The 15,706-nt window shown below is 35.9% G+C and overlaps 1 protein-coding gene across 1 annotated transcript in view; it reads left to right on the top strand.

Annotated features, from left to right (window-relative positions):
- SLCO6A1 (solute carrier organic anion transporter family member 6A1) overlaps positions 1-15,706 on the top strand; it is a 108,338-nt gene that overhangs the window by 73,296 nt on the left and 19,336 nt on the right. Inside the window, exon 10 of the mRNA XM_020890443.2 lies at positions 7,291-7,478. Coding sequence (XP_020746102.2) covers positions 7,291-7,478 — 188 coding nt within the window. The remainder of the gene's footprint in view (positions 1-7,290; positions 7,479-15,706) is intronic.

Genomic DNA, 15,706 nt, shown 5'->3' with positions numbered 1-15,706 from the left:
TGGCAGCCCACTCCAGTGTTCTTGCCTGGAGAATCCCAGGAATGGGGGAGCCTGGTGGGCTGCCGTCTATGGGGTCGCACAGAGTCGGACACGACTGGAGCGACTTCGCAGTGACAGCAGCAAATGGACATTATACCATCTTCCCAAGTAGGCAATAAAGTACTTTATTAGTACTTTATTTATTAGTATCTACACCACAATATTATTTTTTGCTGTTACAAACAGATAATTTTATTACAAGATAATAATGTACCTGACAAACTTTAGTTCCTCATTGTTGTATATTCTCTGGCCTATGATTTAACAATATATCTTCAGTTTTATTGAATATTTATATTGAAAAGATTATGTACCCTTAAAAATTTTTTTTCTTAAATGTTTAAATGATTCTTTAAATTTTTAAAATTTAAGATGGTTATTTATATGTATTATATTTTCTAAAAACTGTTACATATTTTAAATGATTTATATATTTTAAAATATATTTAAAATATTTTAAATCATTCAAAATAGATTACTATGGAAAACTTTAAATGTAGTAGAAAAGCATAATGAACTCCTATATGTTACCCATTTTCAACAATTTATTAACTTATGGAAAATCTTATTTTAAATAAATGATTTTTTAAGTGTTCACATTGTAACCACAGTATAAAGCATAACTGTTTGACTTTGGTGTTTTGATCCCATGGGATATTCAAGAGCCAAAAAGTCCACTCACTGAAATGCTCTAACCCCTCTTTATATTTCTGGGGAATCCCTTTTAGGGATTTGTTTCTATTTCATAAAAGTCTGTATAAATTAACTTGTGTAAGGAATAATTAATTCTTGAGGAATAATGAAGTAAATCACAAAATCGTGACTCAAACTGTGTGATGACATTTTTTTTTAATATCATTGGTATTGACGTATATACACTATCATCTGTAAAATAGATAGCTGGTGGGAAGCTGCCACATAACACAGGGAGCCCAGCCTGGTGATCTGTGATAACATTTCATGCTGAATAAAAATTAAAAGAATGAAATATTTTTGACCAAAAATTAGATGTTACAGATTACCCAAGACAATTAGTTTTGGAAAGCAATAAAGTCTCTGAAGGAAAACTGTAGCAGAAGTTATGATTAGTACAATTTGATACAGATGAAGCCAGTTAATGAATAAAATATACATTAACTTCAAGTGGGAAAGAATTTATACTGATAAACATAATTTTAACAAAATTAAAATTAAATAAGAGAAATACCATATATAAAAATTAATGTATCTAAATTGTGCTAATGGAGTTCCTTCTGGAAATTTTTTTTTTCAATGAAAATATGTCAACTTTGAAATAATTCCGATTAAATGTTCATATTCAAAGTATGATCAGGGTCAAATGTGTTAGAATTAAGTGGTCTTCAGTTAGACTTATGCAAAAATTTGCAAGAGGAGTGGTAGGAGATACTACACCTCTGAAGATTTAGAATTTTCTATAAAAAATTACAGCTTTACCAAAACTGAAAACAGATATCTGCTATTCATGTTGATAATATTCCAAGTGTTTTGTCTCTTTGAGACCCACATGTATTGCTATTATCTATGCTATCAGTTCAGTTCAGTCGCTCAGTCGTGTCTGGCTCTTTGCGACCCCATGAATCGCAGCACACCAGGCCTCCCTGTCCATCAATAACTCCCGGAGTTTATCCAAACTCATGTCCATCAAGTCGGTGATGCCATCCAACCATCTCATCCTCTGTCGTCCCGTTCTCCTCCTGCCTTCAATCTTTCCCAGCATCAGGGTCTTTTCCACTGAGTCAATTCTTCGCATGAGGTGGCCAAAGTATTAGAGTTTCAGCTTCAGCATCAGTCCTTTCAATGAACACCCAGGACTGATCTCCTTTAGGATGAACTGGTTGGATCTCCTTGCTGTCCACCGGACTCTCAAGAGTCTTCAACACTACTGTTCAAAAGCATCAATTCTGTGGCACTCAGCTTTCTTCACAGTCCAACTCTCACATTCATACATGACCAATGGAAAAAACCAACCTTCATATATCCTTACATAGATGTGAATGAAATCTCTAGCTTTTCTTCATGATCTTTTCACTGGGATTAGTTCTTTTCAGCAGTTGATATGGCTTTCATCATAAAATAGGAGTTTCAGGGGGCTTCTTCTTGAGACTGCTCTTGTTCAACAGGAGCCTTGTTCTAATTATCTATAGAGAAGGGAATCAGTATTGTCCAAAGTGTTAAGGATTACAGGAAGCCAGGCTTAGGGCCTCTTCCAGTTGAAACACCCCTAGGATATTTAATTTCATTTACTGATTGCCTCCTCTGTGTTATTTCTGTCATATATATTTTATTTCCCCATATATTTTAAGGACACATATCCTCTTTGTTGGGTTTCAGCTGGTGAAGAATTCACCTGCAATGCAGGAAACCCCAGTTTGAAGGGCCAGGAAAATCCCCTGGAGAAGGGATAGGCTACCCATTCCAGTATTCTTGGGTGACATATTCCAGTATTCTTGCAGACGTATGTAATTTTGATAAACTATGTAAATTATGGGCTTTCCTGGTGACTCAGATGGTTAAGGATCCACCTGCAATGCAGGAGACCTGGGTTTGATCCCTGGGGTTGGGAAGATCCCCTGGAGGAGGAAATGGCAACCACCTCCAGTATTCTTGCCTGGAGAATCCCCATGGACAGAGCCATGTAGCCTGGTGGGCTACAGTCCATGGGGTCACAAAGAGTCAGATGCAGCACACACCACACCCTTTTTGTTGTTGTTTTGTACAGTCAATGTGCATTTATATTTACCCATTTCCTTGCATTTTCATGTTTTCATATGAGATTATATTCTTTCTTCCTGAAGAACCATATTTTACCTTCCATTTCTGAAAAGAAAAACTGTTTTCATTTGGCATGGAATTCTATATTGGCAATGATCTGTCCCTGCTCTCTGCCCCACCCCTGCATTTGAAAGATGACATTATATCATCTTATGTCTCTGGCTGCTTAGCTGCTTTTAGAATTTTCTCTTTGTTTTTGATTTTCAAGAATTTTACTTTGATTTGCTTGGGTGTGGTTTTCGTTATATTTATTGTGCTAGGGTTTCACAGAGCATCTTTAGTTTTTGGATTTATGTCTATCAGTTGGAAAATTCTTGGTAATTGTTTCTCCCTCACTTTCTCCTCTTCTATTGGAGGGGAAGCACTATATATTAGCTTAATATTGCTGCATAACCCATTATTACAGCCTTAGTGTGTTTAAATAATACTCATTTGTTAGCTGACAGGTCAGAAGTCCAGATATGGCATCGCTCAGTCCTCTGCTCAGAGTCTCACAGATTGAAATTAGGGTATTTGCTGAAATATATTCCTTTCTGGAGGCTCTGGGGAAAAAATCTACTTCCAAGCTCATTCAGATTATGGGCCAAATTTAGCTCCTTTGGACTGTAAAAAATGAAGCCTCCTTTTGCTTGTTAGCTGTCTGCTAAGGGCCGATTTTAGGTCTCAGAGGCCACCCCCTCTTTGCTACATGACTCCTTCCATCTTCAAAGCCAGCAAGGGAATCTCCCTATGACACATGCTCTGAATCTCTGAGTTCAGGAAAGGCCCAGTTTCTTATATATACTACCTGATTGGGTGAGGTTTACCACCTCTTAGCAGTGCTGTGTAACATAAACTTAGTAAGAGGATTAAAATTTACTGGTTTCCATCAACCTAGGGGTTATGCAGGTTTATAAATTAGAGGGGTGGGATTCTTAGGTGCCATTTTAGAATTCTGCCTAATAGACTACAAATAGACTTTTCTACTGTGTCCCATCCTTTGTTTTGCCTTTTTTCTCTATTTTCCATCTCCTTTCATCTGTTTAGATATTTTCTATTGGCCTGTCTTCCAGGTGCTATTTCTGTTTCTGCTATGCCTGCTTTGCTGTTAAACCCATTAACTGAGGTGATAAGTTTACTCATTGTATTTTTCAGTTCTAACACTGTGTTTTTGTAGAATCCAAACCACTGGGGAAATTGTACATTCTTTGAGATATTTTATCCATTTGCCTTCTATTTTCTGGAAAATATTAATAATTACTGTCTTAAAGTTCTTGTTTTCAAGTCTACTATTTGTAGTAGTCTACTTATGTTTGTTCTTCTAGTTTTAAGCCAGTTATTCTTGTTGTTTTGCATACTTTGTAATGATATATGAAATCTTAAACATTATATATAAAAATATATCAACTTAATTATACAGTCATCTATTTCTCTGTTTATTTTGGCTTCATGCATTTTCAAACTCTCTCATTGTGTGCATAACATTAATAATTGTCACAGCTTCTTGATGAACTGTTTCTTTTATCTTTACAAAATGTTCCTTTCCAACTCTGATAATACTGTTTTTCTTGAGGTATATTTTGTATATTAAACAGTCGCTGTAGATTTTCTTGCTGCTTTCATGGTGCATCTTGTTTCCATCATTTTATTTTCCAATGGTTGTGTCTTTCTGTTTAAAGTGTCTCCTGTAGCCCGTGGATAATATGCTTTTGCTTTTTCCCTCATTTCTGTTAATGTCTATCTTTCAATTGGCATTTTTAGACAACTGACATTAATTGTAACCGTTGATATTGTAGAGTTAGATCTGTCTTCCTCTTTTATTATTTGGATTGAATATTTTTTAATGTTTCATTTTTGATTTAACTTCTGCCATTTTGGTTATATCTCTTTGGATATAACCCCACAGAGCCTAATATCTTGTAATTCTATCATCTGTTCACTAAACTTTCTTCATATTTTCACTCTTCCTGTTAGTCAGCTTAGGTTCTATGGCCTGCAATTATTTGTTGGGCTAGATATCTACTTTCTGCCTTCTCTACCCTACTCATTGTTCCAGAAGAGCGGACCATAGGATGAGCGTTCCTTTGCCCTCTAGCTTCCGACTGGATTATATGCTGGTAAGAAGTCCTCATAGAAGATCAGAAAGATGGGGCAGGAGAAAGTAAAGTCATTGTGTTTATTTTCCCGGTTCCCTCTCTGTGCCTTGGACTGACCTGCCTTGCCTGCAAATCTTAGTTTCTTTCAGGGGCACCTTCTCCATATGACTTTCCCCTTCTGGTAACCATTCCTACCCTAGGACCCTTCAAATCTACTTTTAAAATACATGCTGGATCTGATTATCTTCATCATTTTCTTTGATACCCGGGCCCCAATCACCACTGACTTGCATCTTATTTCAATAGCCTTTTAACTTTTCTCTGCTTTCACAGTTCAGTAGTATCAATACAGCTTCTAAAGTGGTCTTTTAAAATGTATCACTTATACATATACCCCTCTAATGGGAATATAAACCAAAGTTCTTAATTGCTCTTGCAATTACCTACCAGTTTCTCTATAAATCCTTACCTCATTACTCTGATCTTGTTTTATCTTAGTTTTCTTTATGTCCACTCTGATGCAACCAAATTTTTCACCTTGCTTTTCTTTGAACTTGTTAAGCAAGCTCAAGTCTCAAGCCTTTTTAATTTCTATTTTGTTTTTCCTACCTGGAATATACTTCTTTCAGATAGCCACAATGGCTCACTTCCTTACCTTCTTCAAATCTCTGCTTAAATATCACTGTATCATTGTGGCATTACCTGACCAGACAAAACTCACCTCTATCATCTCTCTGATTTTTCCTTACTTTATTTTTTTTATCCATAGTATTCATCACCATATGCTCCATAAAGCTTCTTTTTATTTAAAAAAATCACTTATGCAAGTAAATTTTCTACATGAGGGCAGGGATTTCTGTTGTATGTTTGCTCTGTTTTCATAACACCTAGAATGATGTTTGGTACAAGGGCATTATAAAAAAAAATTCAGTGGAAAGAATGATTTGCTATTTGGATAGTTCTATTTTTGTTTAACATATCCAGCAACCACTAAGCAGCTTCCCTAAACAACTGATATGACTTTTATACCATCATTTTCTGAATCACTGAGAATCAAGTCATCTTTATTTCCCCTTAGTCTTTCACTAGTAATTTAGCTTAATATTTCTACTGAATTTTTAAAAATTATTACTATTAGTATGAGCAAACTCAGGGAGACAGTGAAGGACAGGGAAGCCTGGTGTGCTGCAGTACATAGGGTCACAAAAATTGGATGTGACTTAGCAACAGAACAGCAAGATTATTTAATTTAGAATCTTTTCAATATATTAGCAAATTGCTTACTAGTTTTTGTATCTCCGGCTCTGTTTAGCTCTTCTTAGAAATTGTCACCTATTCATCTTCCTTGAGTTACCAGTACTAAAATAACAACCCAAAGTTTGTATCGGTTCTTATTAGGGACTACTTTATGACTTATATTGACTTTAGGCACTCTTGCGTTTGTAAACCTCTTCCTTCACTTAAAACAAAAGAAAGAGAAAGAGAGAGAGAGTTTGATTTAATGTTCAACTGCAATGGTGTAAAGACAAATATGATCTAGTCTTGATACATTATAATATATTCCTTTATTAAGATGTTTATTTTTTCTCTGATTTTAAAAGACACTAAAATTAAAACCTCTATTTTGGTCCTGAAAGTATTGTGGGCCCTAGGCACACTGGGCCTCCTCTGCCTAATAGATAACAGCCCTGTCATCATCACATATAGAGTAAAGTCTTGTCTTTTCAGCACAGTTCTAAAACTGTCTGTAGTTGAGTAACTCCATATTTCAAATCCCACCTAAAATTCCATTTTTTCATTATATTTTCCTTATTCGTTCTCAACCCACATCTCTCTCAGTTATTGTACAATTAAATATAAATATTTTTTAGTGAAATTTCTTAAATTAATAGAATAGTTCCTAAGTAGCTATAATTATATATACACATGTGCAAAATTCTTTGTTAGGTAAAATGCCTTGATATTTATCATTAGTGCTTCATTTATAAATTAACAACAGAAGATTTAATGTCAGTATATTTACTAATTGGGCTTTCCCAGTGGCTCAGCAGTTTTAAGAATCTGTCTGCAATGCAGAAGATGTGGGTTCAATCCCTGGGTCAGGAAGATCCCCTAGAGGAGGAAATGGCAACCCACTCCAGTATTCTTGCCTGGGAAATCCCATGGACAGAAGAGCCTGGTAGGCTACAGACCATGGGGTCACAAAAGAATTGGACATGTTAGTGACTAAAACAACAAATATCAGCAACATAGCAAAAAATATTTACTAATAAAACTGCCTAGTCTCCCTACAGTTAAGGATTTAATTTTTATTTTATGACTATAAGAACTTTTGCCTTATGATTATATTTCTAAAGATTGTTTCCTATCTTCATTTTCATAGACATACTACAATTGTTCTTGCATTAAAGAAGGATTAACAACCTCAGATGATCAAGGTGATTTTATTGATGCTACAAGTGGGACATGTGATTCAAAGTGTTATAAATTACCTTTGTTCATTGCTTTTATCTTTTCTACAATTGTATTTTCTGCTTTTGCTGATGTACCAAGCATCCTGACCATTCTTCGGTGTGTATATGCTATTCATAATCATTATTCATTTAATACATGTGAAAGACAATTTTAGGAAGCTTTTAGAATATTGCAGTAAATAATTTAAGCTTTGTTTCAAGGTAGCAACTGCTCGAGGGGAAAATTGTTATATTTTCAAAATTCTTGTTATGTGCTTAATCCTCTAATTTGTTTGCAGAAGATATGTAGAAAACACATTTAGTTTAATTTAAAACTAAATGTTAATTTAACACACCTAGAAAGTTCATAGATATAAGAAAAATCTTAATTTTAACACATTATTTCAATATTCATTCATTGGTTATAGATATTTATTGGCTATTTACTTCTATATTAGCCAGTTTGACTATGAGAAATCATCAGTGTCATCAATATAATAATAGCTTCTAGAATTTTGGAATTTTAATGCATACGTTGATTATTATTCTAAATTAAACTAACATTTGTTATTCATTTGTTCTTCCTGAATATATGAAGTATATTTTACATTTTTATCATAGTAACAGAATAATTGGTCATTATTTTCAAATTATTTTTTTCAAAAGGCTAGCATAAATCCTTAGGTCGTGAGAAGCAATTTGTTGTCTGCTAGAAAAATAGATATAGAAAACATGAATAAATATATACCAATGAAAAATCTAAATTGGGCATATATGGTCTCTGTCTTCAATGAACTTGCAGTTTAGATGGGTGACAAAACTTGAACATATCTATACAATGAGGTGGGCTTTAGTTTATTTACCTTTATCTGGTACTGTAACTACAAAGACCTTGTATGGACCTGTCTTCAAATTGCTTAGAGTTTAATAGGGGGAGAAACACACATAAAAAGGATTGCAGTGAGTACTTAGAAGGCCTTGATTAAAGCTTGTACGGGTTGCCCTGGGAACTAAGGAGGAAAAAATGGTCATTTTTATCTAGGATGATTTGGAAATGCTTGTAGACAATGTGGCACTTGAACTGAGTCATAAAGATAAGTGATTTCTCACAATGCAAGCAAACAGGGGACAGTTCTTAACAGGAAAAATGGGTAGGGAATGTAGTGGTAAAAGTGTGTTAACCAAATTGGCAAGGAGTTTGTTACAAGAGTACCATGCTTGTGAATTGGACAGGGAGATTTGAGCTTGATACGGGCCTGGTCATGGAAGGCTTTCTTTGCCATGTTAACATGAATGATGTTATTCTGTGTACACTGGAAAGCCATTGAAGAGAGCAGACTTCAGAAGTAAAAGTTATTAAATATGTGTTTTAGATAAATTACTTTGAAGATAGTCTGGGTGCTGGAGCTGATGAGGCAAAACTGGAAACAAAGAAAAGAACTTAGGAAACCATTTCAGAATTTATCTCTACTTAAAGAGAGAAAGAATAGATTATAATTGAGAAATATTTAGTTTGGATAAAAGGGCAAGGTTATTAATTTGATGTTCCTGGTATAAAATGTGGAAAAATGTAGTACTATGTCCAGATATCTAGTCTGGGAACTAAGTGAATGATAATCCATTAACTGAGACAAGAAATTCAAGAAGAGAAAGCTCGGGTTGAAGATAATGATTAAAGTATTGATCATGCCTTATTTAAAGTTCATGTGAAACTTCTGAGCAAATATTCTCAGCAGTGAGATGAGAAAGATGATTGTAATTTTCTAGAAGTCTGGTTCTGAATCTTCTCACTTCTCCTGGTAACTATACAAAACAATAAGAAGAATAAAACACATAAATATGAACACACAAACACACATGAGCACACTTACAATGTTGTTTTAGTACAGTTATGAGACCAAAAAAAGAGCTGTAATTGCATATAAATATTACCAAATTGAAGTAGAACAAGGAACCAGATTGTAGATTCACAAAGAAATCACAAATGTTATCACAAAGATATCACAAAAAGATATAGCAAATGTTGAGAGGGTCTTAGAATTGACAGATCTCAAATATCTCCAGTATGTATTACTGTTTTCTTAGAAGGTGAGACCTTAAGATGAAAGTTCTGAGAGTAAGACCTAGGTAGATAAGTTAGGGCAGATTATTTTCAGAAAGAATGGGAGAAAAGCTTTGCAAAATGACTAGGAGGTCCAGACAGCAGATCTAAAAAAGTGCCAGCAAAATGTACCTTCTATAAATGAATACATAACCTTGGAAAGGAAGAAACATGAAGAGATCTCAGAAACTCAGAGCTGGCAATAGAATTTCTTTTCAAGCAGGCCAGGTTTACAGGGGCGGAGAAGGTATAAACACACATAGGGAGTATATTAAAACCTATTTTAAAACCCTATATTAAAATATAAGGACTATATTAAAGAGATCAGAGAAGATCTCTTCAGTTTTGAAGCTTGGAAACCGATTGCATGTTCCATTCCCATAACTATCTGACTCTAGTTTAAGAAAATGCATTTCATTCAAATATAGTTAGGTAAAAATGGAAAAAAAAGGAAGAGTTCTTTCCTACATACCAAATAATTATAGTGAAATAAATGAAAGTTATTAAGCATTACTTTACTGTAGACAGTGAAAATGCTTGAGAACAGTGTTACCATGAATCCAGTAAAAATATAAGCGTAACTGTATGTTAACTGAATGCAGAGTTCCAGAGAACAGCAGGGAGAAATAAAAAAGTCTTCTTAAGTGAACAGTGCAGAGAAATAGAAGAAAACAATTGAATGGGAAAGACTAGAGATCTCTTCAAGAAAATTGGAAATACCAAGGGAGCATTTCATGCAAAGATGGGCACAATAAAGGACAGAAACAATATGGACCTATTAGAAGCAAAAGATATTAAGAAGAGGTGGCAAGAATACACAGAAGAACAGTAAAAAAAAAAAAAAAAAGGTCTTAATGACCCAAATAACCACGATGGTGTGGTCACTCACCCAGAGCCAGACATCTTGGAATGTGAAGTCAAGTGGGCCTTAGGAAGCATTACTGCAAACAAAGCTAGTGGAGGTGATAGAATTCCAGCTATTTCAAATCTTAAAAGATGATGCTGTAGAAGTTCTGCACTCAATATATCAGCAAATTTGGAAAACTGAGCAGTGGTCACAGGACTAGAAAATGTCAGTTTTCATTCCAATCCCAAAAGAAAGGCAATGCCAAAGAACAGTCCAACTATGATACAGTTGTGCTCATGAAGCAAGATAATTCTCTAAGTCCTTCAAACTAGATTTCAATAGTACATGAACCAAGAACTTCCAGATATACACGCTGGATTTAGAAAAGGCAGAGGATGCCGAGAGCTGACACACCGGGAAAGCCCCTGATGCTGGGAGGGATTGGGGGCAGGAGGAGAAGGGGCCACAGAGGACGAGATGGCTGGATGGCATCACCGACTCGATGGACATGGGTGTGAGTTAGCTCTGGGAGTTGGTGATGGGCAGGGAGGCCTAGTGTGCTGCAGTCCATGGGGTTGCAAAGAGTCATACATGACTGAGTGACTGAACTGAGGAACCAGAAATCTAATTACCAATATCCTTTGGATCATAGAAAAAGCAGGGGAATTAAAAAAAAAATCTGCTTCATTTACTGTGCTAAAGCCTTTGACTGTGTGGATCACCACAAACTGTGGAAAATTCTTAGAAAGATGGGAATGCCATACCACCTTACATGTCTCCTGAGAAACCTGTATGCAGGACAAGAAGCAACAATTAGAATGGGATGTGGAACAATGGATCAGTTCAAAATTGGGAAAGGAGTATGTCAAGGCTGTATACTGTTACCCTGCTAATTTAACTTCCTTGCAGAGTACATTGTGTGACATGCTTGGCTGTATGACTCACAAGCTGGAATCAAGATTACCAGGAAAAATATCAACAATCTCAGATATGCACATGATACCACTCTAATGACAGAAAGTGAAGAGGAACTAAAAAGCCTCTTGATGAGGGTAAAAGAGGAGAGTGCAAAAGCTGGTTTAAAACTCAACATTAAAAAAACTAAAATCACATTACCCAGTCCATCACTTCATGGCAAGTAGAAGGGGGAAACATGGAGGCAGTGATAGATTTTATTTTCTTGGGCTCCAAAATCACTGTGGACAGTGACCATAGCTATGAAATTAAAAGATGTTTGCCCCTTGGAAGAAAAACTACGACCAACCTAGACAGTGTATTAAAAAGCAGAGACACCACTTTGCTGACAAAGGTCCGTTTAGTCAGAGCTATGGTTTTTCCAGTAGTCATGTATGGATGTGAGAGTTGGACTATAAAGAAAGCTGAGCGCCGAAGAATTGATGCTTTTGAACTGTGGTTGAAGAAGATTCTTGAGTCCCTTGGACAGCAAGGAAATCAAACCAGTCAAAAGAAATCCTGACTATTCACTGGAAGGACTGATGCTGAAGCTCCAATAATTTGACCACCTGATGGGAAGAACTGACTCATTGGAAAAGACCCTGATTCTGGGAAACACTGAAGGCGGGAGGAGAAGGGGACAACAGAGGATGAGATGGTTGGATGGCATCACCATCTCAATGGACATGAGTTTGTGCAAGCTCCAGGAGATGGTGAAGGATAGGGAGGCCTGGCGTGCTGCAGTCCATAGGGTCGCAGAGAGTTGGACGCGACTTAGCTACTGAGCAACAACAAAATTGTGGCATAGAAGGGGAAGGATGGAGAATATAAAATAAGAGTAAGAAATATATTAGTGAAAAGAGACAGATTTAGAAGATAGGAAAAGGAGATCCAGTGTACACATACAACTGACAAAAATTGGAGAAGTAAACAGGTTAAAGATCAAAAGAAGGAAAACTTGATGGCTGCCCAATAGCTAATATATGGGGAGACAAGCGATATTATTATTTCATTTTGTTTTTCCACCCTTATGCTCAGCTTAGTATTAGTCTTAGTTCTAGTATAAATTAGTTAATTAATTAAGTATACCAGCTAATGTAAGTGGTTAAATCTAAGTACTTAAATCTAAGTAGTTTCTTTTTTTTCTTTTTTTTTCCATTTATTTTTATTAGTTGGAGGCTAATTACTTTAAGTAGTTTAACATAAGAAGTTTAAGGCATTTGATGGTAGTAACCAGATCTTTTATCAAAAGTTATCCAGTTATATCTTGGTTGGTCATAATTTGCCTTGCTGTCAGTTCTTAAGGAGTATCTAATATCTCAACATTGAGATATACTGTGGTAAAATTATTGGATTTAAAAATGAAGAAAAAGTCCTTTTGTCATATAAAAAAGAGAGAGAACTCAAAAATGTTTTGAATCAGATTTCTCATTGGTAGCATTCATCTCCTGAAAACTAGGCAAACAAAAGATCCTGAAGGAAAGAAAACATTAGCTCATTATTTCATCATCAAAAAACTATCCTGCAGTTGTAAACAATTTGTATATGGATATATGCAGGAAATATTGCTATTATTTTTACAGACATTTTATTGACGCATAATACATTTTCAGAAGACTGTGCTAAATTGCCAGTATAGATTGATAGATTTTTACAAAGTGAAGACATCTATGTAACCAGAGTCCAGCTCAAGAAACAGATAATTCAACTATTCCAAAAACTTTGCCTCTGCCTCCTTTCTTATCTAAGTCCTTAATCCCTAAGATTACCACTCTCTTGACTTCTGCAATGAATAGGCTAATTTGTCCTGTTTTTGAACTTTATGCAGAAACAGGAAGATACAGCACATAGTTATTTGTGTCTGTATTTCGTTACTCAGAGACGTGCTTACGAGTCATTCGTATAGTTGCATAAAGCAGAAACTCACTTTTATTGCTCTGTTGCACTGCTATCCAATCAGATTTTCTAAAATAATGGAAATGTTCTGTATCTCTGATGTCCACTGTAGCCTCTGGCCACATGTGCTATTGTGCATTTGAAATGCTGTCAGTGTGACTGAAGCACTGAGCTCTAAATTTACTTAGTTTTAACTGACTTAAATTTAAGTAGGCACATGTGGGTAATAATTATCATATTGTACAGTATGGTTTTATAGTAGTCCATTGTGTGAATATACTAAAATTTATTCTTTTTATAGTAAATGTTTTTTCCACTTTAGGCTAATATGATTACTATTTCTATGAACATGCTTTTACTTGTCTTTTGGAAAAAATGAATACTGTACATTCTGTAGAGTACATGTATAAAGAGAAATGATGAATCATAGTATGTTAAGCATTCTAATAAATTTTTAAAGTATTTACATAAATGCATAACTTCTTCTAGCAGTCTACTGTGGTGTAACTGTTGATATTTCATTGTAATCTTAATTTCCTTATTCATAGGACTAATATTATCGAACACATTTTCTTTTATTCATTAGCCATTCAGTTCAGTTCAGTTCAGTCACTCAGTCGAGTCCGACTCTTTGCGACCCCATGGACTGCAGCACGCCAGGCCTCCCTGTCCATCACCAACTCCCTGAGCTTACTCAAACCCATGTCCATCGAGTCGGTGATGCCATCCAACCATCTTATTCTCTTCTCCTCCTGCCCCAATCCCTCTCAGCATCAGGGTCTTTTCCAATGAGTCAACTCTTCGCATGAAGTGGCCATAAGTATTGGAGTTTCAGCTTCAGCATCAGTCCTTGCAATGAACACCCAGGACTGATCGCCTTTAGGATGGACTGGTTGGATCTCCTTGCAGTCCAAGGGACTCTCAAGAGTCTTCTCCAACACCACGGTTCAAAAGCATCAATTTTTCAGCACTCAGCTTTCTTCACAGTCCAACTCTCACATCCATAATGACCACTGGAAAAGCCATAGCCTTGACTAGACAGAACTTTGTTGGCAAAGTAATGTCTCTGCTTTTTAATATGCTATCTAGGTTGGTCATAACTTTCCTACCAAGGAGTAAGCGTCTTTTAATTTCATGGCTGCAGTCACCATCTGCAGTGATTTTGGAGCCCCCAAAAATAAAGTCTGACACTGTTTCCACCGTTTCCCCATCTATTTCCCATGAAGTGATGGGACCAGATGCCATAATCTTAGTTTTCTGAATGTTGAGCTTTAAGCCAACTTTTTCACTCTCCTCTTTCACTTTCATCAAGAGGCTTTTTAGTTCCTCTTCACTTACTGCCATAAGGGTGGTATCATCTGCATATCTGAGGTTATTGATAGTTCTCCTGGAAATCTTGATTCCAGCTTGTGCTTCTTCCAGCCCAGCGTTTCTCATGATGTACTCTGCATATAAGTCAAATAAGCAGGGTGACAACATACATCCTTGACTTTCTCCTTTTCCTATTTGGAACTGGTCTGTTGTTCCATGTCCAGTTCTAACTGTTGCTTCCTGACCTGCATATAGGTTTCTCAAGAGGCAGGTCAGATTGTCTGGTGTTCCTATCTCTTTAATAATTTTCCACAGTTTATTGTGATCCACACAGTCAAAGGCTTTGGCATAGTCAATAAAGCAGAAATAGATGTTTTTTTTGGAACTCTCTTGCTTTTTTGATGATCCAGCAGATGCTGGCAATTTGATTTCTGGTTCCTCTGCCTTTTCTAAAACCAGCTTGAACATCTGGAAGTTCATAGTTCACGTATTGCTGAATCCTGGCTTGGAGAATTTTGAGCATTACTTTACTAACATGTGAGATGAGTGCAATTGTGTGATAGTTTGAACATTCTTTGGCACTGCCTTTCTTTGGGATTGGAATGAAAACTGACCTTTTCCAGTCCTGTGGCCGCTGCTGAGTTTTCCAAATTTGCTGACATGTTGAGTGCAGCACTTTCACAGCATCATCTTTCAGGATTTGAAATAGCTTAACTGGAATTCCATCACCTCCACTAGCTTTGTTCGTAGTGATGCTTTCTAAGGCCCACTTGACTTCACATTCCAGGCTGTCTGGCTCTAGGTGAGTGATCACACCATCATGATTATCTGGGTCATGAAGATCTTTTTTGTACAGTTCTTCTGTGTATTCTTGCATGACTATGCAATTTTGTCAAATCTGTTTTCAGTTCTTTTATCTGTTTTTACACTAGGTTGTCTGTCTTTTTTATTGTTGACTTGCAGGAGCTTTTTATATATTCTTTACATACTCCAAATGTGGGAAGCCATTGGTCATGACAAGTATCTTCAACTCTGTAACTTTCCTTTTGACTCTGGTAATGGCATCCTTTGAGTGAAATAAATTTTTAATGTCCTTTTAAAGAAATCTTTGCCTAATCAAAGTCATGAGGGTATTTCTTGTGTTATTTTAATAAAAGATTATAAACTCAACAATTCAACTGGGAAGATACTTTTTGTATACAGTTGGGATCCAAGTTCATCTTTTTTGGTATGGATA

The sequence above is a fragment of the Odocoileus virginianus genome, chromosome 3 (genome assembly GCF_023699985.2).
Source record: "Odocoileus virginianus isolate 20LAN1187 ecotype Illinois chromosome 3, Ovbor_1.2, whole genome shotgun sequence".
Taxonomy (NCBI): Eukaryota; Metazoa; Chordata; class Mammalia; order Artiodactyla; family Cervidae; genus Odocoileus; species Odocoileus virginianus.
This window is presented reverse-complemented; position numbering and strand designations above follow the sequence as displayed.